Source organism: Pelodiscus sinensis, chromosome 16, assembly GCF_052426305.1.
Source record: "Pelodiscus sinensis isolate ZL-2025 chromosome 16, ASM5242630v1, whole genome shotgun sequence".
Taxonomy (NCBI): Eukaryota; Metazoa; Chordata; order Testudines; family Trionychidae; genus Pelodiscus; species Pelodiscus sinensis.
In genome coordinates this window covers 40798022-40822444 of record NC_143067.1, presented here as the reverse complement: position 1 = coordinate 40822444, position 24423 = coordinate 40798022, and the positions used below count along the sequence as shown (strand labels likewise).

Genomic DNA, 24423 nt, shown 5'->3' with positions numbered 1-24423 from the left:
CGTTATGGTCTCTATTCCCAAGCGCTTCCGCTGCATCCGCTCCTGGGACCAAGTCGAGAATAGTTTCTCCCCTTGGGGCTCTGGGACGAGCTGCCCCTCCAAGCAGCCGTTGGTAGCGCTTAGAAATGGGATGTCTGCACCCGTCCTGAGGTGACACGTTACCAGGCAACAAGGGGACACTCGAAATCCCCGTATTACTGACTCTGTTTTGTAGACTCTTTAGTCTCCGGAGCATTTCACCCTCACGGTTCCATCCCGGGCAGCCGGGCAGACCCACCTTCCTGTTGCTGAACCCCCACTATTCGAGCAGGGCCTTTCCGCCCGGGGAGACGCTGTGGTACAGTCTGACCCGTGCAAGCGATTGACGTCCTGGGGCTTTCTGCTTTCACCCATCGCCGCTCCCCCAGCAGCACCACTTACCCCATTTGCCCCCAGGTATTACGGGTCCCATTGATGAGCATCATTCGACCAAGTTTGGGTGCTGCCTATTGTAGCAATGTCCTCCTTTCCCCAGGCACTACGCTCACCCAGCCGAGCGCTCAGACGTCTCGCACTGGTGCACAGGCTCTCACACACGTGTCACTATTTCCCCGGCCGCCCTCGTGTGACGCAGTTGCTCTTTTCACGGGGCGGTTGCTCTTCCATTTCCTGTTGTGCTTTAGCTGCGTCTCTCTCCTCTTCCCGGGGCTACAGAGACCCCCTTTCACTAGCCCCCCCGCGAGAGCGGTCCCCGTCCCAGCCGCACGCGCCTTCCCACGTGGCCTCTCGGCGAGCCTGAGTCCAAAACGCCTTCTGACTTTTACATGCCAGACTGGGTCCGTGCCGATATAGGCGGAGCCCGTTCGTGTCTGGGCTCCCCCTGGCCACACCTGTCCCCTTCGCAGGCTGGGCTGGCCGCTCCCCCCCGCCCGCAGCCTGCACCTACCGCTGCTCCGGCCGGCTGGCCAGAGAGATGAAAGATGCATGGTAACTTCATCCCTGCACCACTCCCCTCCCCCCCCCCGCCCGCAGCCTGCACCTACCGCTGCTCCGGCCGGCTGGCCAGAGAGATGAAAGATGCATGGTAACTTCATCCCTGCACCGCTCCCCCCCCCCCGCCCACAGCCTGCACCTACCGCTGCTCCGGCCGGCTGGCCAGAGGGATGAAAGATGCATGGTAACTTCATCCCTGCACCGCTCCCCCCCCGCCTCGCGTGGCAAAGGAGCTCGCTGGCTGGAGGGCGCAGAGCTGGGGCGGCTATGGAGGCTGGGCAGGTGAGTGTGTGGTGGGCAAGTGCCAGGCGCTTGTGGAGCTGGGGAACCGGCTTCCCTTGGGCTTCTTCAGCTCCCTGGCAGCGGCTCCTGGAAGTGCCAGGCCTGGGCAGAAGCCCTCACCCCTCTCCGGTGCCTCCCTCCCAGGCCAAGCAGGAGGCGTGTGTGCGGGCGGCCGTGGGACTCCGGCGGGCAGCAGGTACGGCGCTGGGCAGCCAGCCGCTGGGGGGCCGGGGATGGGGCCCGCAATTCATCAGGCCCCTTTGTGCCGTCTCCTCAGGGGATGGATCCCGCCCAGCCTGGGGGGCCCAGTTGGCAGGCAAAGCTCCGCAGCGCTGCGCCCCAAGCCACGCCGTGGGCTGCTGGTGCCCAAGTGGGCCGTGGGCGGAGGCAGCAGGGGGCCCTCGGGAGGCCGTCCTGGGGGGCTCGGGTGAAGGGCCAGGCCTGGGGGGCAGCCCTTGGCCGTGGTTTGGGAGTTGGCAGCGATGGGCCGTGTCCCGCGGTCGGTCGGGGCCGGCCAGAAGGACCCTCCAGTGCAACAGGAACCTGCAGGCAGTTCTGCTCAGCTGGCTGCAAGCCCGGTCCCCTTAGCAACCAGCTCTCGGGCCTGGGCCCGTGGCCAAGCCGGCGCCTGCAGGGAGCCTGGGGCAGGGCCAGCAGCAGCAGGGGCCCTGGCTTCCCGCCCCAGCCCCTCCCCGATGGCAGGAGCAGCCCGAGGGGAGGCTGGGCTGGGATCAAGCCCCAGTTGTTGTGGCTCCCCCACGCGGGGCGGGGGGGCCGGGCCCAGGGCAGCCTGGCTCGGTGCCATGGTGGGGGGTTAGGGTTAGCGCCGGCTCAGCTCTCGCCTCGGCCCTTTCCCAGCCGGCCTGTGGGCTCAGTCTGGCCCTCCGCTGCCAGGCCCGGGAGCTGCCCAGTGCCCTGGCGGCGTGAGGGCGGGGCCGCCCCGCTGCCCTGCGCCGGGGGGAACGTGGCCCCGGGGGGCGGACAGGAGCCCCCGGGAGCCGGCTGGAGCGGGTGCAACCGGCCCTGACGGGTCCCTCGCGCCGCGTTCCAGGCTCGGGGCTGCAGGAGAGTTTCCGGGTGGTGAATGAAGACTCCAGCCGGCTGATTTTTGTAGATAAGGCCGACAAGGGCATTCAGGTAGGGCTGGGCGGGGCGGGGGGGTCTTCACCCCGGACTCGGATGGGAAGGGCCTTGGGGGGGGCCCAGGGATCTCTCTCAGCCCCTCCACAGCCCTCTCCCGTAGTGCCTGGGCTGGCGGGGCCCGGCTGCCCGGGGGCACGAAGCCCCAGACGCCCCTGCGGGCTGGGGGCGCTCAGGGCAGGGGCTGGGGGAGGCAGGGTGGGCAGGGCACTAACCCTGCCGCTGTCGTTCCAGGAGGGCTGCTTCACCTTCGATGGCGTCTTTAGCCTGGACACGGGGCAGGTACGGTGGGGTCTGCGCGTCCGCGCTGGGCAGGGGAAGCCTGGGGCCTCCCGCCTCCCCGCAGGCTCGGGGCAGCAGCCAGGGGCTGATCCGGGTCCGGCCCGATCCCTGCTCCGTACCCCCCGGCTGACCCAGGCCTCCCCCCAGAGTGGGCCCGCGGGGAGGAAGGGCTGCCAGGGGGCTTGTCACGAGCCCCACTCTGCCTACGGGCCCTGAGGGAACCGGAGACCTGGAATAATGTCCAGCTCGGGCCAGGCCCCTTGGAAAAGGACAAATCTAGTGCCCATCTATAAAAGGGAAATAAAAACAACCCAGGAAACTACAGACCAGTCAGTTTAACCTCTGTGCCAGGGAAGATAATGGAGCAAGTAATTAAGGAAATCATCTGCAAACACTTGGAAGATAATAAGGTGATAGGGAACAGCCAGCATGGATCTGTACAGAACAAATCATGTCAAACCAATCTGATAGCTTTCTTTGATAGGATAACGAGTCTTGTGGAGAAGGGAGAAGCAGTGGATGTGGTATACCTAGACTTTAGTAAAGCATTTGATACAGTCTCGCATGATATTCTTATCAATAAACTAGGCAAATGCAACTTAGATGGGGCTACTATAAGGTGGGTGCAGAACTGGCTGGATAACCGTTCCCAGAAAGTAGTTATTAATGGTTCACAATCCTGCTGGAAACAAGTAACAAGTGGGGTTCTGTTTTGGGACTGGTTCTGTTCAATATCTTCATCAATATCTTCATCAACGAGGATGCTTATTAAGTTTGCAGATGATACCAAGCTGGGAGGGGCTGTAACTGCTCTGGAGGACAGGGTCAGAGTTCAAAATGATCTGGACAAACTGGAGAAATGGTCTGAGGAAAACAGGATGAAGTTTAATAAGGACAAATGCAAAGTGCTCCACTTAGGGAGGAACAATCAGTCTCCCACACACAGAATGGGAAGCGACTGTCTGGGAAGGAGCACGGCGGAAAGGGATCTAGGGGTCAGAGTGGACCACAGGCTGAATATGAGTCCACAGTGTGACGCTGTTGCAAAAAAAGCAAACGTGATTCTGGGCTGCATGAACAGGATGATTCTAGGATGCTGCCCCTGGCACAGCCTGGGGAGCTGACAGCCCCAGCCCAGCAGGTAAATGGCCGCAGCTGTGCATGGCTGGGTGCCTTTGTGGGGTTGCTACCTCCCCAGCTGGGCCAGCGCCAGGGGGGAGTTGGGGGCTGCCTGTGCTAGGGGCTGGGCTGGGGGGCCTGGGGTCAGGACGTGGCACAGAGCAGCCTGGCCCGTGTTTGAGATCCACCCGGGCTCCCCTGGGCTGGCTGGGCCCTGGGTCGTGCCCCGACTCTCCCCACAGGACCAGGTGTTCTCGGAGCTGGTGCGACCCCTGCTGGCCATGGTGCCCCTTGGCTACAGCGTGTCCCTGCTGCTGTGGGAGGCTCCTGGGGCCGGGACGAAGCCGCAGGGCGCTGGCCAGCACCACAGCATCATCCAGCAGGTGAGTCGTGGCCCAGAGGTTACTGCTGGCGCCTGCCTCCCCCTCCCCGGCCGGTTTCACCCTTCGAGGCTCCGGGCTGAGGTGGCCCAACCCACCCAGGGGCACGAACCTCGAGGAGCGGAGCCCCGCGGCCTGGCACTGAATGGGGCAAACAGGAATATACGTGTGTGTGCGGGGCAGTGTGCGGGCAGAGGGCAGCCGGGCCCCTTTGGGCGCAGTGTGCGGGGCAGAGGGCAGCCGGGCCCCTTCGGGCACAGTGTGCGGGGCAGAGGGCAGCCGGGCCCCTTCGGGCACAGTGTCCGGGGCAGAGGGCAGCCGGGCCCCTTTGGGCGCAGTGTCCGGGGCAGAGGGCAGCCGGGCCCCTTCGGGCGCAGTGTCCGGGCAGAGGGCAGCCGGGCCCCTTCGGGCGCAGTGTCCGGGGCAGAGGGCAGCCGGGCCCCTTTGGGCGCAGTGTCCGGGGCAGAGGGCAGCCGGGCCCCTTCGGGCGCAGTGTCCGGGGCAGAGGGCAGCCGGGCCCCTTTGGGCGCAGTGTGCGGGCAGAGGGCAGCCGGGCCCCTTCGGGCGCAGTGTGCGGGGCAGAGGGCAGCCGGGCCCCTTCGGGCGCAGTGTGCGGGCAGAGGGCAGCCGGGCCCCTTTGGGCGCAGTGTGCGGGGCAGAGGGCAGCCGGGCCCCTTTGGGCGCAGTGTCCGGGGCAGAGGGCAGCCGGGCCCCTTTGGGCGCAGTGTCCGGGGCAGAGGGCAGCCGGGCCCCTTCGGGCACAGTGTCCGGGGCAGAGGGCAGCCGGGCCCCTTTGGGCGCAGTGTCCGGGGCAGAGGGCAGCCGGGCCCCTTTGGGCGCAGTGTGCGGGGCAGAGGGCAGCCGGGCCCCTTTGGGCGCAGTGTCCGGGGCAGAGGGCAGCCGGGCCCCTTTGGGCGCAGTGTGCGGGCAGAGGGCAGCCGGGCCCCTTCGGGCGCAGTGTCCGGGCAGAGGGCAGCCGGGCCCCTTTGGGCGCAGTGTCCGGGGCAGAGGGCAGCCGGGCCCCTTTGGGCGCAGTGTCCGGGCAGAGGGCAGCCGGGCCCCTTTGGGTGCAGTGTGCAGGGCAGAGGGCAGCCGGGCCCCTTCGGGCGCAGTGTGCGGGGCAGAGGGCAGCCGGGCCCCTTTGGGCGCAGTGTCCGGGCAGAGGGCAGCCGGGCCCCTTTGGGCGCAGTGTGCGGGCAGAGGGCAGCCGGGCCCCTTTGGGCGCAGTGTCCGGGCAGAGGGCAGCCGGGCCCCTTTGGGCGCAGTGTTCGGGCAGAGGGCAGCCGGGCCCCTTTGGGCGCAGTGTGCGGGGCAGAGGGCAGCCGGGCCCCTTTGGGCGCAGTGTCCGGGCAGAGGGCAGCCGGGCCCCTTTGGGCGCAGTGTGCGGGCAGAGGGCAGCCGGGCCCCTTTGGGTGCAGTGTGCGGGCAGAGGGCAGCCGGGCCCCTTTGGGCGCAGTGTCCGGGGCAGAGGGCAGCCGGGCCCCTTTGGGCGCAGTGTCCGGGCAGAGGGCAGCCGGGCCCCTTTGGGCGCAGTGTGCGGGCAGAGGGCAGCCGGGCCCCTTTGGGCGCAGTGTGTTGGGCAGAGTGCAGCTGGGCCCCTTTGGGCGCAGTGTGCGGGGCAGAGGGCAGCCGGGCCCCTTTGGGCGCAGTGTCCGGGGCAGAGGGCAGCCGGGCCCCTTTGGGCGCAGTGTGCGGGCAGAGGGCAGCCGGGCCCCTTTGGGCGCAGTGTCCGGGGCAGAGGGCAGCCGGGCCCCTTTGGGCGCAGTGTCCGGGGCAGAGGGCAGCCGGGCCCCTTTGGGCGCAGTGTGCGGGCAGAGGGCAGCCGGGCCCCTTTGGGCGCAGTGTCTGGGGCAGAGGGCAGCCGGGCCCCTTTGGGAGCAGTGTCTGGGGCAGAGGGCAGCCGGGCCCCTTTGGGAGCAGTGTGCGGGCAGAGGGCAGCCGGGCCCCTTTGGGCGCAGTGTGCGGGGCAGAGGGCAGCCGGGCCCCTTTGGGCGCAGTGTCCGGGCAGAGGGCAGCCGGGCCCCTTTGGGCGCAGTGTGCGGGGCAGAGGGCAGCCGGGCCCCTTTGGGTGCAGTGTGCGGGGCAGAGGGCAGCCGGGCCCCTTTGGGCGCAGTGTGCGGGGCAGAGGGCAGCCGGGCCCCTTTGGGCGCAGTGTCCGGGCAGAGGGCAGCCGGGCCCCTTTGGGCGCAGTGTGCGGGCAGAGGGCAGCCGGGCCCCTTTGGGCGCAGTGTGCGGGCAGAGGGCAGCCGGGCCCCTTTGGGCGCAGTGTGCGGGCAGAGGGCAGCCGGGCCCCTTTGGGCGCAGTGTCCGGGCAGAGGGCAGCCGGGCCCCTTTGGGCGCAGTGTGCGGGCAGAGGGCAGCCGGGCCCCTTTGGGCGCAGTGTGCGGGCAGAGGGCAGCCGGGCCCCTTTGGGTGCAGTGTGCGGGCAGAGGGCAGCCGGGCCCCTTTGGGCGCAGTGTGCGGGCAGAGGGCAGCCGGGCCCCTTTGGGCGCAGTGTCCGGGCAGAGGGCAGCTGGGCCCCTTTGGGCGCAGTGTGCGGGGCAGAGGGCAGCCGGGCCCCTTTGGGTGCAGTGTGCGGGGCAGAGGGCAGCAGGGCCCCTTTGGGCGCAGTGTCCGGGCAGAGGGCAGCCGGGCCCCTTTGGGCGCAGTGTGCGGGGCAGAGGGCAGCCGGGCCCCTTTGGGTGCAGTGTGCGGGGCAGAGGGCAGCCGGGCCCCTTTGGGCGCAGTGTGCGGGGCAGAGGGCAGCCGGGCCCCTTTGGGCGCAGTGTGCGGGCAGAGGGCAGCCAGGCCCCTTTGGGTGCAGTGTGCGGGCAGAGGGCAGCCGGGCCCCTTTGGGTGCAGTGTGCGGGCAGAGGGCAGCCAGGCCCCTTTGGGTGCAGTGTGCGGGCAGAGGGCAGCCGGGCCCCTTTGGGTGCAGTGTGCGGGCAGAGGGCAGCCGGTCCCCTTTGGGCGCAGTGTCCGGGGCAGAGAGGTGCCAGTGGGGCCCTGGGACATGCCTGGCCTCTGTTGCTGTGTGAGGCACTTCTCCATCCGCTGACACTAATCTCCGAGCACGGCCTGGCCTCCCGCCGCCCCCCGTGAGCCTCGCTCCCCGAAAGCGGGAGTCCAGGTTTCCAGCGGCATAGGGGTCTCTGGGCACTGCTGATACCCGCCCTGCTCCATCCACTGAAGGCAGCACTGGCGCCTCCATGGGAGCCAGGGATCCCTTGGCTCTGGTATCCCCGGGGGAGGGAGGCAGCCTGGGGGGCTGCGTCCGTCCTCGCCCTCCCATGGCAGGGTGGCTCTGAGCTCCCAGCCCCCCGAAGGGCCCGATCCTGCCCTTCCATGAGCGAATGAGACGGACCCTGAAGTCGAGGGGGGCTCCCCTGCCTGGCTGACGGCAGCAGGGCTGATCCCAGTGGCAGAAGAGGCCCCAGGGAGCGGGTATCTAAGCCTTTCCCCCCCCCCCAGGTGATAGAAGCCTTTTTCCAGGAGCCCGAGCCCCCGGGGCCTGGCGGGGAGCGTCTGCGGACTGTCAGCCTCGTCCAGGTAAGACGGGGGCGGAGCTCCATCCCTGGCTGGCCGGCGGGTGCCCGGCTGCCTGTCCCCCGGCCTGCACCACTGAGTGATGCTAGAATACCCCACTGGAGCAGCCCCCCTGCCCACGGCGGACCCTGGGGCCTGCGTCTGAGCCCCAACGTGGGGTGAGCGTCCTGCAGGACTGTGGGGTTGCTGGGCGTGGGGGAGCCGGGACGTCCCCGCCCTGAGCGGCTGCCGGGGTGGCTGTTCCTGCCGTTCCCCCGTGGACCTCGGGGCGCAGCTGCTCGGCCCGTGGGAGCCTCCTCCCGCTTCCCCACCTGGCCCTGCGCTCCCGCCGCGAGCTGCTGGCGCAGGACGGAGACGGCGTCACCGCGTTAACACTCGGCACCGACCCCGCCAGGCGCAGCCGGGCCCCGGGTCTCCGGGCAGCCTCACGCCATGAACCGCCCTGCGGGCAGGGGCTGCAAACCGGCCGGGGACGCCCCAGCCCGAGGGCCGAGCTGGGGTGCCTGAGAGCCGGCCCATGGGCACTGAGGGCCCTTTTCTGCTCCCCCAGTGTCCCAGGGCATGAGCCTGCTCCCAGCAGCGCCAGAGCAGCCTCCAGCGCCCAGGCGGCTCTGAGCTGCCCCTGCCCAGCCCCCAGGGGCGCCTGCGGGTTGAACCACAGGACCCACCCCGGCCTCTCTCTCCTGGGTCCCCCCCCAAGGCAGCCGTGAGGCAGGGCTGGGCCGTGACCGTGACCCACAGAAAGAAGAACCAAAGAAAAAGACGCAAAAGCTGGGAGGGGGTGGACGGCGCTAGCGCTGCTCCGGGCCAGGGCGCCCCCCCCCCCCGAGCTGGCTCAGTGCCAGGACGGCTCCGTGCCAGGGGGGCCCCGACTCAGTTCTAATGCTGCCCCTGCTGTAGCTTTGTGCAGATGGACGTGCCCGGGACCTGCTGTGCCCCAGGAACCAGGCCCTGCCCGTGCTGGACGTGCCCCCGCTGGGTCTGTACGTAGCGGATCCCACCTCTCTGCTCTCCTGGGTGGGGATCGGTGCCGTCTCTGAGAGCTCCACCCCGGCTGTGGCCAGAGGCTGGGGCAGTGGGGCTGGGGGTGCCCCAGCTGAGCTAGGAGTGGGGGTCAGGCTTGGAACAGGCAATAGGGCTCAGCAGGGAGCATTGGACGGGGGAGGGCAGGACCAGGAGGGACCTGTGGCAGAGCTGTGTGTGGCACTCAGGGCTGGCCTGGGGTTGGGGAACTGTGGCTTAGGTCTGGGGTGCCAGGCAGAGTGGGGGGGGGGCGCAGGCCAGCAGGGAGTGCCAGGCAGAGCCAGGGGGTGCAGGTCAGCTGGGGGTGCCAGGCAGAGCGGGGGAGCGCAGGCCAGCAGGGGGCGCCAGGCAGAGCGGGGCAGCGCAGGGGAGCGCAGGCCAGCAGGGGGTGCCAGGCAGAGCAGGGGAGTGCAGGCCAGCAGGGAGCACCAGGCAGAGCAGGGGGGTGCAGGCCAGCAGGGAGCACCAGGCAGAACAGGGGGGGTGCAGGCCAGCAGAGGGCGTCAGGCAGAGCAGGTGAGTGTAGGGGGGTGCAGGCCAGCAGGGGGCGCCAGGCAGAGCAGGGGGGTGCAGGCCAGCAGGGGGCGCCAGGCAGAGCAGGGGGGTGCAGGTCAGCAGGGGGCGCCAGGCAGAGCAGGGGGGTGCAGGCCAGCAGGGGGCGCCAGGCAGAGCAGGGGGTGCAGGCCAGCAGAGGGCACCAGGCAGAGCAGGGGGGCGCAGGCCAGCAGGGGGCGCCAGGCAGAGCAGGGGGGTGCAGGCCAGCAGAGGGCGCCAGGCAGAGCAGGGGGCGCAGGCCAGCAGGGGGCGCCAAGCAGAGCAGGGGGGCGCAGGCCAGCAGGGGGCGCCAGGCAGAGCAGGGGAGAGCAGGGGGGTGCAGGCCAGCAGGAGGCGCCAGGCAGAGCAGGGGAGAGCAGGGGGGCGCAGGCCAGCAGGGAGCACCAGGCAGAGCAGGGGGGGCGCAGGCCAGCAGGGGGCGCCAGGCAGAGCAGGGGGGTGCAGGCCAGCAGGGAGCACCAGGCAGAGCAGGGGGGGCGCAGGCCAGCAGGGGGCGCCAGGCAGAGCAGGGGAGAGCAGGGGGGGCGCAGGCCAGCAGGGGGCGCCAGGCAGAGCAGGGGAGAGCAGGGGGGGCGCAGGCCAGCAGGGGGCGTCAGGCAGAGCAGGTGAGTGTAGGGGGGTGCAGGCCAGCAGGGGGCGCCAGGCAGAGCAGGGGGGTGCAGGCCAGCAGGGGGCGCCAGGCAGAGCAGGGGGGGGCGCAGGCCAGCAGGGGGCGTCAGGCAGAGCAGGTGAGTGTAGGGGGCGCAGGCCAGCAGGGGGCGCCAGGCAGAGCAGAGGGGCGCAGGCCAGCAGGGGGCGCCAGGCAGAGCAGGGGGCGCAGGCCAGCAGGGGGCACCAGGCAGAGCAGGGGGGTGCAGGCCAGCAAGGGGCGCCAGGCAGAGCAGGGGGCGCAGGCCAGCAGGGGGCGCCAGGCAGAGCAGGGGGCGTAGGCCAGCAGGGGGCGCCAGGCAGAGCAGAGGAGCGCAGGCCAGCAGGGGGCGCCAGTCAGAGCAGGGGGTGCAGGCCAGCAGGGGGCGCCAGGCAGAGCAGGGGGTGCAGGCCAGCAGGGGGCGCCAGGCAGAGCAGGGGGTGCAGGCCAGCAGGGGGCGCCAGGCAGAGCAGAGGAGCGCAGGCCAGCAGGGGGCGCCAGGCAGAGCAGGGGGCGCAGGCCAGCAGGGGGCGCCAGGCAGAGCAGGGGGCGCCAGGCAGAGCAGAGGGGCGCAGGCCAGCAGGGGGCGCCAGGCAGAGCAGGGGGGTGCAGGCCAGCAAGGGGCGCCAGGCAGAGCAGGGGGCGCCAGGCAGAGCAGAGGGGCGCAGGCCAGCAGGGGGCGCCAGTCAGAGCAGGGGGGTGCAGGCCAGCAGGGGGCGCCAGGCAGAGCAGGGGGCGCAGGCCAGCAGGGGGCGCCAGGCAGAGCCGAGGGGCAGGGGCGCAGGCCAGCTGCCCTGCCCTGGGAATGGTTGGGAGCCCGGCGGGGCGTGCCGGGGGCCGGCAGAGGGAACGGGGCGTTAGCCGCTCTGCTGTAGGGCAGCACGCTGACACCACGCGGCCGAGGCCCGGGCGCCGCTCACCACGTGGTCTGGTAGATCCGGGGGGATCGCCGCCTGGGCCAGGGCAGCCTCCCCATCCGCACAGAGACCGCTGCTCCCTGGAGCGGCCGAGGCTGCCCGCCCCCGCTGGGCTAAAACGGAGCCAGGCCCTGCTCTGCGGAGGGGGTCTAGCGGGTTCCTTGCTCTGCCCCTCGCTCCCCCACCTCTCTCTGCGTCCAGGATGGTGCAAGAGGCCAGTGAAATCCGCGTGTCCAGCTCTGCAGCTGCCTCCAGCATCTACGCGAAGGGGCTGGCGGGTCCGGCACTGCCCCAGGGGTGCTCGCAGCAGTCCCAGGCGGAGCAGCAGGCAGCCGCGTAAGGGTCGGGGCTGGGGAGGGCACCTGGGGGCATGAGGGGAGGCCTCCCAGCCGGTCCCAAGCAGGCCTGGCCCTGCTTAGCTGGGTGAACTCGCTGGCTGCCCCCTGCGAGCCCCAGGCCAGGCTGAGGGGCCGTGTGCGCAGCGGCAGGGCGCTGGGACGGGGGAAGGGGCTTTCCCAAAGCCAGGAGGGGGAGAAGCTGCTGGCTGGCAGGGTCTGTGCATTGGCCCTCTGGCCCCTGGCGCTGGGTTGGGGGGGGAGGCGCAGACCCTGCCCTGCTCCCTGGCGCTGGGTTGGGGGGGGAGGGGAGGCGCAGACCCTGCCCTGCTCCCTGGCGCTGGGTTGGGGGGGGAGGGGAGGCGCAGACCCTGCCCTGCTCCCTGGCGCTGGGTTGGAGGGGGAGGCGCAGACCCTGCCCTGCTCCCTGGCGCCGGGTTGGGGGGGGGAGGCGCAGACCCTGCCCTGCTCCCTGGCGCTGGGTTGGGGGGGGGAGGCGCAGACCCTGCCCTGCTTCCTGGCACTGGGTTGGCGGGGGGGAGGGAGGGGAAGTTGTTATTTGTCCGGGGACTGGCAGCCAGGCCCTGCTGCGCCAGCCACTCGGCCCCACGCAGCCCTCACCTCCCGCCTTGCCCCAGGTGCGCCAGCCTCTTCACCCTCACCCTGGAGCAGGACCTGGAGGGCTGCCAGCACCGACGCTCGGCCGTCAGGATCGTGGAGTTCCCCCGAGGGGCTGGGCCCTGCGTGGAGCCGTATGTATGGGGGGGGGGGGGCAGGACCGCGCTGCGGCGCCAGGAACCAGCAGTTTGGGCGTCACAATGTGCAGGGAGGGACACGTCTCTGGGTCTGAGTTTGTCAGCCAGCGGCTTTGAAGGGGGTGAAACTAAGGGGCAAATCAGACCCCCCAAGAGTTCCTGAGCCTGTCGGGCCTCCTGCTCGCTGGCGCCCCCTGCTGGAGCTGGGATGGCATATCCAGCGCAACGCCTCGAGGGGACCATGTGCGGCATTCAGAGCTAAAGCCTGGGCACAACTGAGTCCTGCGGAACTCCCTGCTGCAGGATAATGAGGCCCATCATGCCATTCATTTGAAAAAGAGGCTGAGGCCGGTGTGTGAGCAGCAGCAATGGCAGCCGGGCTCACAGCCCCCAGCCTCGCTGTTACGTACGTGCCTGCCGATAGCACTGGCCAGACTCAGGGCCTCATTGCGCCAGGTGCTGTACACGCTGCCTGGTCACTAGCCGGGGACAAGACGGGGGCCCCCACAGGCCCATGGTGACCAAACTGGCCGGTCGCCAGCAGCCCCTAGCACGGACAGGCCCCAGGCTGGGTGGGGCCGGCCTTCGCCCGCATTGTAAACGTCACGCTAATGAGTGAGGGCAGCAGGGCTGTTGTGGGCCTGCCCCCCGGGGCTCTCACCCGTCCCCGGCTCTGCAGGCTGGCGCCCCTGCGCCGAGCTCTGGCTCCGGGCGAGCTCCCGGATGATGCAGGATCCCTCCCCTGGGTTCTCAAGCGGACGCTAGAAGGAAACAACCTCACGTTCCTGCTGCTGTGTTTGGCCCTGCCAGGTACGAGCCCCGTGGTGCCCCGTGCCCCGGGCGGGATGGGGCCTCCGCGCAGCGAGGGCTCTGCCCTGGTGCTGAGTCCACGCCCTGCCCACGCTCAGCCGCCGGCCGGCCCCCCAGGACACCGCCAGGACGGGCCTGCGGCCGGGAGCCCAGCCTGGCCGGAGGCAGCAGCTAGAGCGAGCGCCCGGCTCGGTGCAGCCAGGAGCCGTGGCACACGGGGGTGGGATCAACCCCCCAGTCCAGGGTGAGGGCCGAGCTGGTTTCAGGTTTCCCGCTGGCCGGCGGCGGCTCGGCTCTGCCCCGGGCGCCCGGCGTGCGGGAGGGGAGCTTGGCATTCACAGGCAGCACCCACAGGGCCCCTGCCCGGTACGTCTAAGTCCCCGCCCGTCTCTGCCGCGCCGTCTCTCCACTCGTCCCCTGAACGTGGCCGTGGTCTCACATCCCCCTGGGAGGGCAGGAAGGCTCCCGGCTGCTCAGAGCTCCCCAGAGCTCCCGGGCCCTGCGCGGGCAGCCTATGGCAGGTGCCAGGCCGGGCTGCAGGGGTCGCTGCCAGCCCGCCTCAGGCCCAGCTAACGGACGGGTTGTTCTGGCAAACTCCCCTCCCCCAGCCTCTCCTTCCTGCAGCCCCGGCCTCTGCTCCCTCTAGTGCAGGGCTCAGGGCCCCTCAGGGCGCCGCCAGGCCCCTCTGCGGGGGGGAAGGGGGGACATAAGCCGTCGACTTCCCCGACCTGCGGTGCCACCAGCATTTGCCTGGCGTGACACGTGCACAGCGGCTTCTGGGCGGGGGGGCCTGGGGGGCTTGCGGGGGGGGGTCCCAACAGGAGCCCAGTGCTCAAGTGGGCACCACTGGTTCTGCACCAGCACCTCGGCCGAACGCCGCCTCCCCCCTTCCCCCGGCAGATGCCTCCGGAGAAGAGATCCTCGCGGCCCTCTCGCTGGCCGAGCAGGCCAGGGGCCTGGCCAAGACGGTCTCGGCGACCCACTGGGACCCTGCGGAGGCGGCTGGGAGGCAGAGGGCAGCGATCCGAGAGCTGAGGGCCCAGCTCCTCGCCAGCCGCCACCACGCCACCCAGCAGAGCCTGGCCCGCCAGCTGGGGAGAGCGCTGGGGGAGCTGCAGGTGGGAGAAGCAGCCGCTTGGCATGTGGATGGGCTCTCGTAGCCAAGCTACTAGCACAGCCCCACCCTCCTCTGCCCAGCACAGCACCAACCTGCCCAACTCAGCTCCCCCCAGCACAGCCCCACTCTGCCCAGCCCAGCACCATCCTGCCCAGCCCAGCCCCACCCTCCCCTGCCCAGCCCCACGCTGCCCAGCACAGCCAGCAGCCACTGAGTTAGCTGATGCCCAAGAAGCCACATGTAAAGCTGGGAGGGGCTGCAAATGCTTTGGGGTTAAACTTCAGAATGATCCAGACAAGTAAACAGGATGGAATTCAGACGCGCTCCCCTGCAGAGGGAACCATCAGTTGCGCACACAACATGGGAAGTGACTGTGGGTCACAGGCTAAATATGGGTCAACACTGTGACACTGCTGCAAGAAAAGCCAGGTTACTGTGGCTGGGTGTGTGCAGGCCCCGTGGCTGGGTGTGTGCAGGCCCCGTGCCTGGGTGCGCGCAGGCCCGTGGCTAGGTGTGCATGCAGGCCCCGTGGCTGGGTGTGCGCAGGCCCCGTGGTTGGGTGTGTGCAGGCCCTGTGCCTGGGTGCGCGCAGGCCCGTGGCTAGGTGTGCATGCAGGCCCCGTGGCTGGGTGTGCGCAGGCCCCGTGGTTGGGTGTGCGCAGGCCCGTGGCTAGGTGTGCATGCAGGCCCCGTGGCTGGGTGTGCGCAGGCCTGTGGCTAGGTGTGCATGCAGGCCCCGTGGCTGGGTGTGCATGCAGGCTTCGTGGCTGGGTGTGCGCAGGCCCCGTGGCTGGGTGTGCGCAGGCCCCGTGGCTGGGTGTGTGCAGGCCCCATGGCAGGGTGTGCGCAGGCCCCATGGCTAGGTGTGCATGCAGGCTTCGTGGCTGGGTGTGCGCAGGCCCCGTGGCTGGGTGTGCGCAGGCCCCATGGCAGGGTGTGCGCAGGCCCCATGGCTAGGTGTGCATGCAGCCCCGTGGCTGGGTGTGCGCAGGCCCCGTGGCTGGGTGTGCGCAGGCCCCGTGGCTGGGTGTGCATGCAGCCCCGTGGCTGGGTGTGCACAGGCCCCGTGGCTGGGTGTGCGCAGGCCCCGTGGCAGGGTGTGCGCAGGCCCCGTGGCTGGGTGTGCGCAGGCCCCGTGGCTGGGTGTGTGCAGGCCCCGTGGCTAGGTGTGCATGCAGGCCCCGTGCCTGGGTGTGCGCAGGCCCCGTGCCTGGGTGTGCGCAGGCCCCGTGGCTAGGTGTGCATGCAGGCCCCGTGGCTGGGTGTGCGCAGGCCCCGTGGCTGGGTGTGCGCAGGCCCCGTGGCTGGGTGTGCACAGGCCCGTGGCTGGGTGTGCGCAGGCCCCGTGGCTGGGTGTGCGCAGGCCCGTGGCTGGGTGTGCGCAGGCCCCGTGGTGGTGCTGCATAACACACTGATGTCTCCTGGGCCTGTTGTTCAGGTGCTGAAGAGCCAGAGCTGGGAGAAGAAGAAGGCAATGGCGGAGGCATGTGAAGGAAGTAGCAGCCAGCCTCCGGAAGCCCAGGTGAGTCCGGGACTCTGGCTGCTGGGCGCTGCCCTGTGTGTGCAGACCAGCGGCTCTGCCAGCAGCCGTCATGGGAATGGGCACTGGGGAGACAGAGAACGTCAGACCCATCCCCAAGCCAACAGGGAGCTGCCTTGTACTGTGAGCAGGCAGCTCCCGGCCAAGCCCTCCCTGGGTCTCATCCCAGCATGTCCTGCGTTGCCAGGGTGGGAATCTTCAGGCTCTGGGCCACGCAGTCGGGAAGCCCACACTGAGCGCTGAGTCGGAGGTGAACGGCCGGGGCCCTGCACTGCGCCTGGCTGGGGCGGGCTGGGGACGGCTGTGCTTCAGCACTGGAGGAGACCGCGTGGGGCTGGGACGCAGTCTGTGTGCAGGGGGCCTGGCCTAGGGGAACCCTTGTCAGAGGTCCCCGGTGCTGCAGCGGCTCCTGGCCCTGCTTTGCTTTGACTGAGCCTCATCTGACATGCCCCAGGGGGTAGGAATGGTGCCCCTGGCTCTGTGTGGCAGAGGCTGGAGAGGGACGGCAGGAGACAAATCGCTTGATCATTGTCTTTGGTCCACCCTCCCTGGGGCACCTGGTGCTGGCCACTGTGGGCAGACAGGATACTGGGCTAGATGGACCTTTGGGCTGACCCAGTCCGGCCGTTCTCATGTCCCACTCTCCAGGGTCGAATCCCTTTGCAGCTGGGGGGGGATGAGCCGCTCACAGACCACGTGCTGACAGACGTGCTGAGAAGCCAGGAGGTCCCGGACAGAGGCATCCCCAAGCCAGACGGAGACATATCAGGTGCAGGAGCAATTTCAGGGCTGGGTCTATCCTGGCCCAGCCGTGGGGTGGCCTGGCAGCTAACAGTATCCGAGGCTCAGCTCACGTGTTAAATCCCTGGCAAATGGCCTCTCTTCGGGCCAGCCTCACCCCAGCCCAGCGCAGAGGGCACAGGGAGACTGGGTGCACCCCAGCTGGCTGGAAAGCAGAGAAACTGCCGGGCCCAGGCCTCCTTAGGCAGGGAAAGGCCTGGAAGGGCTGGTGTGGCTATTTCGGGGAGTCTGCTTCTTTATCGCCGGCTCCCCCTCCCTCTTCCGTCAGGGGTCGGCCCCCTCTGCAGTGACCAGAGCAGCCCGGGGCGCTTTGATGGACTCTCCGCCAGCGAGGGAGCAGCCCCAGGGGGGAAGCCTTTGCAAAGTGGAGGCAGCAGAACACAGGAGCCAAGCTGCACAGCTGGCGTGGCCGGCGCGGTGAGTGCGAGGCACGGGGGAGGGGAGAGGTACGGCCACTGCCGCCCAGCTTGGCGCGTGATCCCCCAGACACGCTCACCTCGCGGTCACAGGGCTGGCGGCACCTCCGTGCCCTCTGCCGGGGAGAGAGAGCGTCTGTCTGTCTGAGAGAGGAGGAGGAGCTCTGTCCGACCCTGCCACAGCGCTCCCACTGCGGAGATGTGGCTTCTCTGGAGCCATTCTTCCTCCCACCCGATACCAGCCCCACGCCTGGCCTCTGTTACAGGCTGGATTTCCTCCTGCAGGAACTCGAGGCCCTTCACGAACAATATAAACACTTGCTGAAATGCGCCCACCTCTGGGGTGGGATGTGGCAGCCGCCTGCACCCAGCGGTGCTACACGGTTCAGGTGGAAGAGGTGCATCTCCCACGTACCCCAGGGGTCATGCCCCATCGAGCCCCCCCTCCCTGCCCCACACTGGGTAGTACTAAGGGGCCTGACCCTGCATGGGCTGTGGGTGCAGCCACCCCAGCTCCCTGCACCTGCTGGGAGCCCCAGCCGGGCTCACAATCGCAGCTGTCTGCGGTGGGAGGGAGCTGACCCCCTGCCCTCTGCTGGGACTGAGCTCCCCAAGGCCGCTGCTCTAGCGCCATCTCGCTGCCCGGCCAGCACTGCCACGCCGGGCTGGGCCACAGCGATCGCCCCGGGGGCCCTGCTCTCGCTGATCCTACAGCCGCACCCCGGGGAGAAGCCAGCCACAGCCAGTGCTCCTGCAGCCGGCCATGCAGCACCCCCTGCTGGGAGAAGCAGGGGCTGCAGCCACTCGGCGCCAGGCTGCAGCCCTCCCTCAGACAACCCATTCCCAGGGGTCCCCGCAGGGAGGCTGAGCGCTGGGGAGGTGGCCAGCCCGTGGGAAAGCCGCTCAGAGCACAGAGGGGACCCACAGGGCAGTCACAGGAGGGGACAGGCTGGTGAGGCCCCGCTTGTCCCTCCCCCCGGGCCCAGCTGAGCTCCCTGCCTCAGTCAGGCTGGCTCGGGGGCTGGGCTGAGAGCACAAGGGCCACGCGCCTGCCTGCGTGTGCCGGGCAGGCGTGGCAGAGACCCCCCCACCCCCCGCAGCCCCACCCGGCCCTGTCACCCATTCCGGAGCCCCCAGACACGCAGCTTGGGACACAGGCAGGCTCATCCCCGTCTCACGCTCCCTACTTTGCCTCTCCCTGGGGCCAGGCCGCGGCCCCTCCGGCACCACACTCAGCGCCCCCCACGCACGCACGTGCCAAGGCGGAGGGGCCCAGGCCGCGCGCCCGGCTCCCTCTGCCCCACAGCGCTGCGGCCGCAGGACACCGGCTGCTCTCTGCCAGGCGGGGAGCTGGGCCTTGGCGCCGCGCCCGACAATGGAGCAGCAGTTTGCGGCTGCCAAGGCCAGGAGGCAGCGGCTGCAGGAGCAGCACCAGCGGCTCATCCAGCAGGAAGCCCTGAGGCTGGAGGAGCAAGCGGGGAGCCAGGAGGTGAGTGGGGGATGGGGTGGCCAGGGCCCGGGCCCAGGGCCGTTGTCCCAGCTGGCAGGCCAGGGCCAGGCCGTAGAACTGCAGCCGGCCAGCCCAGGCTGCCGGGCCGGCGCGGAGGGAAACAGGCATTTGGTGGCACTAGGGGCCGCACCCCGGGCCTAGGCACAGGCTCTGGTGGCAGCAGGACGCGGGCAGCCAAGCACAGGGGTCCCTGGAGCTGCTGCCCTGATCCGCAGGCTCTCCCACTGCACGGCAGCCTCTGCCCGGGGGCCATGGTGGCACCGACCCAGGGAGGGTCCTGGCCCCGCCGTGGAGGCAGCTTCGGGGGCAACCGCCTGCCAGCTCGGAGAGAAGGGAACACACAGCCCCAAGGCAGGAGCAGGGCCCCTGGGGCAATAAGCCGCTGGGGAGGGCAAAGGGGACCTTGCGGAGCTCGGGGGAAGCTAGTCCAGGTGAGGCACTGAACTGCCACCTGCCTTGCCCCTCCCCTGGGCCCAGCTCAGACTGAAGGGCAAGTGGGGCGCAGGCAGGAAGAGGCCGGCGTGCATGCGGGGCGGGGAAGGAGCCTTCCCAGGGCTGCCCTGCGAGGGGAGGCCAGCGCCTGGGTGCTCTGCCTGGACAGCCAGAGGCAGGGCCCCTTCCCGGCCGGGTGGTTGGGCAGGGCCCCAGCCCGTCTGCGGGGACCAGGGCGACTCCCCACAGCTGCCCGAGGGCTCTCGCCCCCCCCCAGGACGCGCCGCGCTGGCCGCAGGAGAGGGCGCTGCTGGCCCTGCAGCTGGAGGCGCGGCGGCGGGAGCAGGCCGAGGCGGAGAAGGACCTGGAGGCCCTGTGGCAGCAGCAGCGCTGGGAAGCGGAGACTCACAAACACCACGTCCTCCAGGTCACCTGCTACAGGGTTCAACGGCCTGGGTCCGGCCCCGGCAGCCCACTGGGAGCCAGTCCCCTCAGCGGGGGGGTCGGGGCTCCCCGGGCAACGCCTTGGGCAGCCTGTCGCCCACTGGCCAGTCCCGCCCCAGAACCGGCTGGCACCAGGCGCCCCCTTTGTGGGCAGACTCAGCAGAGCAAGGGCTGAGTTCTACCCGGCAGCCCCTCGGGCCTGGCTCGAGGGCGATATATCGGGGTGCTGGCCAGGCTTCCTTGTAAGCTGGGCGCTTGGGCGGCCGTGCAGGAGAAAGGCCAGTGCTGCCCAGCTGCTCAGCAGACTGCCCACAGCCAGGTCTGTGTACTGGTGGTGCACAGTCACACATGGCTGAGTGCACAGCCGATTTATTCCACACACGGACAGGAAAACATATGGGGCACCCTCAGCCCCATAGCACTGTTCCCTCTCTGCACGGCCAACTAGCCTGGGTCTTCACAGCCTCTCCCAGCCTGCTGAGAAAGCCAGTTAGCCAGCTAGGGCCTGCAGGCCTCCGGCCCAGGCCTGGCTAGTAAATCCCCAGCGGACAGCTGGGTGTGAGATGGCCAGGCAGCAAGAAGCCGCCGCGCCCGGGCAGGTGGCTGGCTGAGCCCTTACACAGAGCAGGGGATACTTCCTGTGAAACTGGCTCTTCAGAACGGCACCATCGTCCCCCGCTTCCGCCCCGGGCAGCAGGGATGGCGCCTCAGCTGGTCCCTGCTGCAGAGGCATCAGGGAAAGACACCCGGCCCCAGGCCCTGAGCCTGCCCCAGCCCCAGCCCTCTGGATGCCTGTGTTGAGGCAGGGCGGGGGCAGGCCACGGCTCAGGGGCCCCCTGCTCTCCACAGGTGTTTCGGGCTTATCGGGGGCTCTCGGAGGAGCAGACTGAGGCGCGGGAGCGACGGTACCGGAAGCTGCTGCAGGAGACACTCCAGGACTCCATCTCCCTGTCTGCGCAGAACCAGCAGCTCCGGGCACAGCGCCAGCCGGGCAGCACCGAGCGTGCCGTGCAGACAGAGCCAGGAGGCCGAGCAGGGCCATAGCACCAGTGCACTGGGCAGACGTATCTGCCCGAGGGAGCCACCGGCAGCAGGGCAGGGAGAGGCCACTTGGGTAACCCTGGGCCAGCCTCTCTTACAGCCCAGGCAGGGCCGGCTGAAATAAACCAACGCGATTCCCAGTCACCAGCGTGTTCAGAGGTTCCGAGGAGGCTGGGATGGGAAAAGTTAACTGGGTACCTGGGAAGCAGCAGGGTTCCCGGGAACTGGTTATCGTCTGCGCAGCGGGTTGGACTCAAGGGCCTCCCGAGGTCTCTTCCAAGCCGAGGGGTCTATGATGGCCACCTGGAGCAGCCCGACTGGCGGGGCCCCTGCCCCACAGCGGCAGCTGGATCCAAGCCCCAGCTGCTCTGTACCAGCCCCCCACCAGGTAACATATAGGGCACTCATTAGCCAGTTAACTGTTTTAAGGGGTATTTAAAGGTCAGACGAGGGCCTCTGGTGCAACCAGTCTCCTTGCCCTCCAGCAGACAGAAATGAGACAGGCACAAGGGCTGGGAAAGTGCAGGTTTAATACCACAGGCAGCACCGGAGCAGGCGTTGCTAGTTGGCGCATTGGGGGGGGGGACACGAATTGACCATGGTCAAACCTGAGTCGGTACAAATCCAGACACCAACCCACCACTTGTCCAGGCTAAGCAGTCGCCGTGCTCCAGCTGCTTGTGCCCCAGGGGCAAGCAGAGGCCTGCGCAGAGGGAGATGGGCAGCGCGCCAGGAGAGGAGGAACAGCTGCAGAGCATGGCCGCTGCCAGAGGAGGGCTTTGGTGCTTTGTAACAGGTGAGAGCAGCAGAGAGGAGACGCGCCCGGCTCTGCATGAGACCAAGGGCTCCAGGCAGCTCACTGCACAGGGCTGCGCAGACCGGGTCTAGGCCCCGTCCCAAGGCACTTTGGATCTGTGCAGGCCGGATCAGCAGCCAGAGAGAGAAGGAAGCAGCCTGCATCACACACGGGGTCCCTGAGCTGGGAACGGTGCTGCTCAGCTGTAGCAAGTCGCTCGGAGCCCTCCAAGAGAGGACCCAAGGCCCAGAGCTCAGGCAACCAGGGGAAATGGGGGGTGGGCCCAGAGGACCTCGTTAAACAGCTGTTACTGCCACTGGCTTAGCCTTCACAAGGAAGCCCTTTCACCCCTCCCCCAAAAGGGAAACATTGGGCCTGATGCTGCAGAGACCAGCACCACGCAGGACAGAGAGCCCGTGCCACAAACACGTCCTGTCCCGCAGCGACCAATCTCCTTCGTGCCACACAGCGATCGTGCAACTCCTTGCAGCGCACAAGCTAGCGGCTTGGGATAGCCAGTCGCGTTCAGCTACAGCGTACTGCTTGTCCCTGACCTCAGGGGGTGGGCTCCGAAGGGAATCTGCCGTTTAGGAGCATCCAGGCCAGACTGATGCATGTTACATAAAAAAGAGATTAAAAAAAGCAACAAGCACTTGCCCCCCAACAGCCCAGCTGTGGCCTCCCTTCCAGGCATCTCCCCCAGAGCTGCAAAGCGGAGTCTATCTATCTGACTCCGTAGTACAAGTGAACGGCCATGCCGATCAGCAGGACAGCGAGGAAGAAGAAGGCCGTGAGCTGCAGGCTGAAGAGCAGGACGGAAAGGAGGGCATTGACGAGCATGGAGCAGGAGATAACGAAGAGCCTGGTGATGTTGCTGCTGTGCTTCATGACCACAGACATTATCAAGCCATTCAGGGCCTGGCTGAGCACGATTACCAGCACCCAGAAAGAGAAGCCGTCCAGGAACCCAGCCCCGCCGCTGCTCAAGAGATGGACCGCGGAGTTCAGCAGGACGCCGAAGGAGTAAAGGAAGAGGTTCTGGAGGGCCAGGGGCAGACCTTGGGTTTTCAGGATGACTTCGGTGTAGACAGCAGACAGGCCCGAAATCAGGCAGTACACGGAGATGAGCAGCAAGCCGAGCAGGGTGACGTGCAGCTGCATGTCTGAGGAGCTGGGGGCGTGCTGCACGTCCTGGAGGCCGCCATAGGCGTAGCTCACGCCGGCGGCTGTCAGCAGGAAGAGGGCCAGCCACTTGTGCAAAGAGAGTCTTTGGTGCAGGAACATGCTGTAGAGGAGAGCAGTGCTGCCAATCTTCAGGTTACTCAGGACCTGGTAGGTGCTGGGATCCATGAAGAGCTGCATGTGAACCACCAGGTTATTGTTGGCAGCATAGAGCAGCGCAGACAGGGCAAAGGGGGCAGCGTGGCGCCAGGACAGAGACACTCCCAGCTGCCGCCGGTCCCAGGTCAGCAGGGACACGAAGCAGAGCACCAGCTTGGTCAGCTCGGTAAGAACCACAACAGACGAGGCGCTGAACGGGATCTTCCCATCCACTTTACACAGAGTCAGGAGGGGAGCATGGGAGCCATAGATAGTAACAGACAGAACCAGCATCAGTGCCCACAGCCCTCTCCTCAGCCCACCAGTCACAGGGCGGAGCTGGGAGCCAGCAGGACTACCATTCTCAATAAGTATTCCCATGAGGCAGCGGGTCCCAGCTGAGGTAAAGGGTAGCACCTCACGGTCAGCGCCTCAGGAGATGCCAAATCACGCCAGGATGTAGATATGTTTCTAAAAATCAAGTCAGCTCCTTGGAAAGAGAGAGACAACAAATGCCATATACTTAAGGACAGTCTGATTAGGAAGACACTGCACTATTCTCCACGTGCTCAATGCAAGGAGAGGAACACGTCTGCTCTTCACGGGGGAGAGAAATGGAGGTTTCCCTAGGAATCAGACGACGCACATTTCCTGGGCAAGGGCATTGATACATGGAGGAATGTAAAAAAAGCGTGTGAGATGATCTGACACCGCCACCCTTCCAGTCTACTAGGGGAAAAAGCAGGATGAAAAAACTTCTCTAAGAAAGGCAGTTGTCAAGAGTCAAATCTTCAAACAATGGACAGCTGAAAGCAGCGGTTGCTACCTTCAGGGTATTCTGATTAATATTTTGTAATCAGACCGGCTGATATTTCACACTGATCTGGTATTAAACATGTTTTACAATGGGCCAGAATGACACATGTAGCTGCAGTCCGGGGGGCCCCTTAAGATCATGTCAGAGTTGTCTAGGAGGTCTAAGGTGAGGAGAGATGTTTCTGGAGTGCACTGTTGTCCAAAGAATTCTCCTCTAGTCTGGTCCCTTCCTCAGCGAGCTGATATAGTCTCGGATTGTCTTTTCGACATTGGGAACGGCATAGACCTGAGCTGCATAGATTCCAGTGCAAGTCCCAGCCACAAATCCTAGGACTGCAGAAGATCGGAGTTTGGCTACAACGTAACCTGCCAGAAACCCTTTGAGAAATGGAGATGCCAGCAAAGAGCCATCCTGCAGAGAAAAAAGAAACAAGGGGATGAAACAGCCTCTCGCACAACATTGTACCTGAATGCACAAAACTGCAGTGTCTCCCCCAGATCTCCCGGGAGTGCTGTTAGCAGGTTTGTGTAACCTCATCCCTGCAGAAGAAATAAATAGAACCTCAGTATTTTGCCAAGAAAAGCAAGTGAAACTAGCATTCCCGTGGGACATTCGTTCTCCCGTCCATTCCAGAACAGCAAGATCACGTGGGAGAGCAAAGCGACCCGGAGGGTTAAAGAACTCCAGCTTTACCTGGCCCACCCCAGCCTGCACCTCGTCCTCCACGCGCTGCTGCAAGTTCTCCAGCTGAGACTTCAAAAACGCAAGATCCTTCAGCTTTGGCCGCGAGTCCTGCACAGTGAAAACAAAGTCTCAGCGCGGCAGCGCACAGGCGGCTGGACACTGCCCCGGAGCCGGCTCCCCCCGCCGGGACTGGCTCCCCCGGGACAGTAGGGGGGCTGGACCCTGGGGCGACCCCCTGGAGTCCCGGCAGCAGCGCTACGGGCCCGGCGCAACCCTCAGCCTGGTCACTGCCCAGCCCTGGTGGGGCGATGCCGGGGGGGGGGGGAGGATGTCGGGGGGGGCGATGCCGGGGGGCGGGGGAGGATGTCGGGGGGGGGGGGATGCCGGGGGGGGGAGGATGTCGGGGGGGGAGGATGTCGGGGGGGGGCGATGCCCGGGGGGGGGAGGATGTCGGGGGGGCGATGCCCGGGGGGGGGGGAGGAGGATGTCGGGGGGGCGATGCCGGGGGGGGGAGGAGGATGTCGGGGGGGCGATGCCGGGGGGGGGAGGATGCCCGGGGGGGGGCGGGCAGCGGGCACAGCCCAGCCCCCCGGCGCCCTAACCTTGTCGTCCGCCATCTTCGGGCCCGGGCCTCCGTGCGCACATGCGCAGCGCCCAGCACGGGCGCGCTAGAGCCCACGCATGCGTATTGGTAGCCGGGAAAGGCGCTTTGGGCACGAGGCGTCACGGGACGTTGCCCGAACAAGGGAAAGGAACGAAGGCGGCGCAGTCGCCATCTTTAA

At 67.8% G+C, this 24423-nt stretch overlaps 3 protein-coding genes across 5 annotated transcripts; 1 reads left to right on the top strand and 2 right to left on the bottom strand.

Moving 5' to 3' along the window:
- Window positions 1-499: 499 nt before the first annotated feature.
- Window positions 500-20027, top strand: LOC142818695 (uncharacterized). 3 transcript variants are annotated; one of them, XM_075900057.2, is made up of 17 exons: window positions 500-1254; window positions 1399-1450; window positions 2306-2391; window positions 2629-2676; window positions 4038-4178; window positions 7626-7703; window positions 8601-8683; window positions 11025-11159; window positions 11797-11910; window positions 12593-12723; window positions 13624-13841; window positions 15279-15362; window positions 16029-16149; window positions 16450-16598; window positions 17940-18086; window positions 18817-18966; window positions 19833-20027. In XM_075900057.2, the coding sequence occupies exons 1-17, from the start codon at window positions 1150-1152 to the stop codon at window positions 20025-20027; spliced, it is 2037 nt and encodes a 678-aa protein (XP_075756172.2). In that variant the 5' UTR covers window positions 500-1149. The 3 variants fall into 3 exon arrangements, with proteins under 3 accessions (XP_075756172.2, XP_075756170.2, XP_075756176.2); XM_075900055.2 differs by having other exon boundaries at window positions 500-1450; XM_075900061.2 differs by lacking the exons at window positions 16029-16149; window positions 19833-20027 and having other exon boundaries at window positions 500-1450; window positions 18817-18953.
- On the bottom strand, window positions 19699-22521 carry SLC35A4 (solute carrier family 35 member A4). The gene has a single exon (XM_014578003.3). The coding sequence runs from the start codon at window positions 22519-22521 to the stop codon at window positions 21544-21546; it is 978 nt and encodes a 325-aa protein (XP_014433489.2). The 3' UTR covers window positions 19699-21543.
- Window positions 22522-23170: 649 nt separating this feature from the next.
- On the bottom strand, window positions 23171-24398 carry SURMIR (SLC35A4 uORF mitochondrial inner membrane regulator). The gene is made up of 3 exons (XM_006110359.5): window positions 24244-24398; window positions 23651-23749; window positions 23171-23368 (listed from the first exon to the last, which is right to left on the bottom strand). The coding sequence occupies exons 1-3, from the start codon at window positions 24256-24258 to the stop codon at window positions 23171-23173; spliced, it is 312 nt and encodes a 103-aa protein (XP_006110421.2). The 5' UTR covers window positions 24259-24398.
- Window positions 24399-24423: the final 25 nt, after the last annotated feature.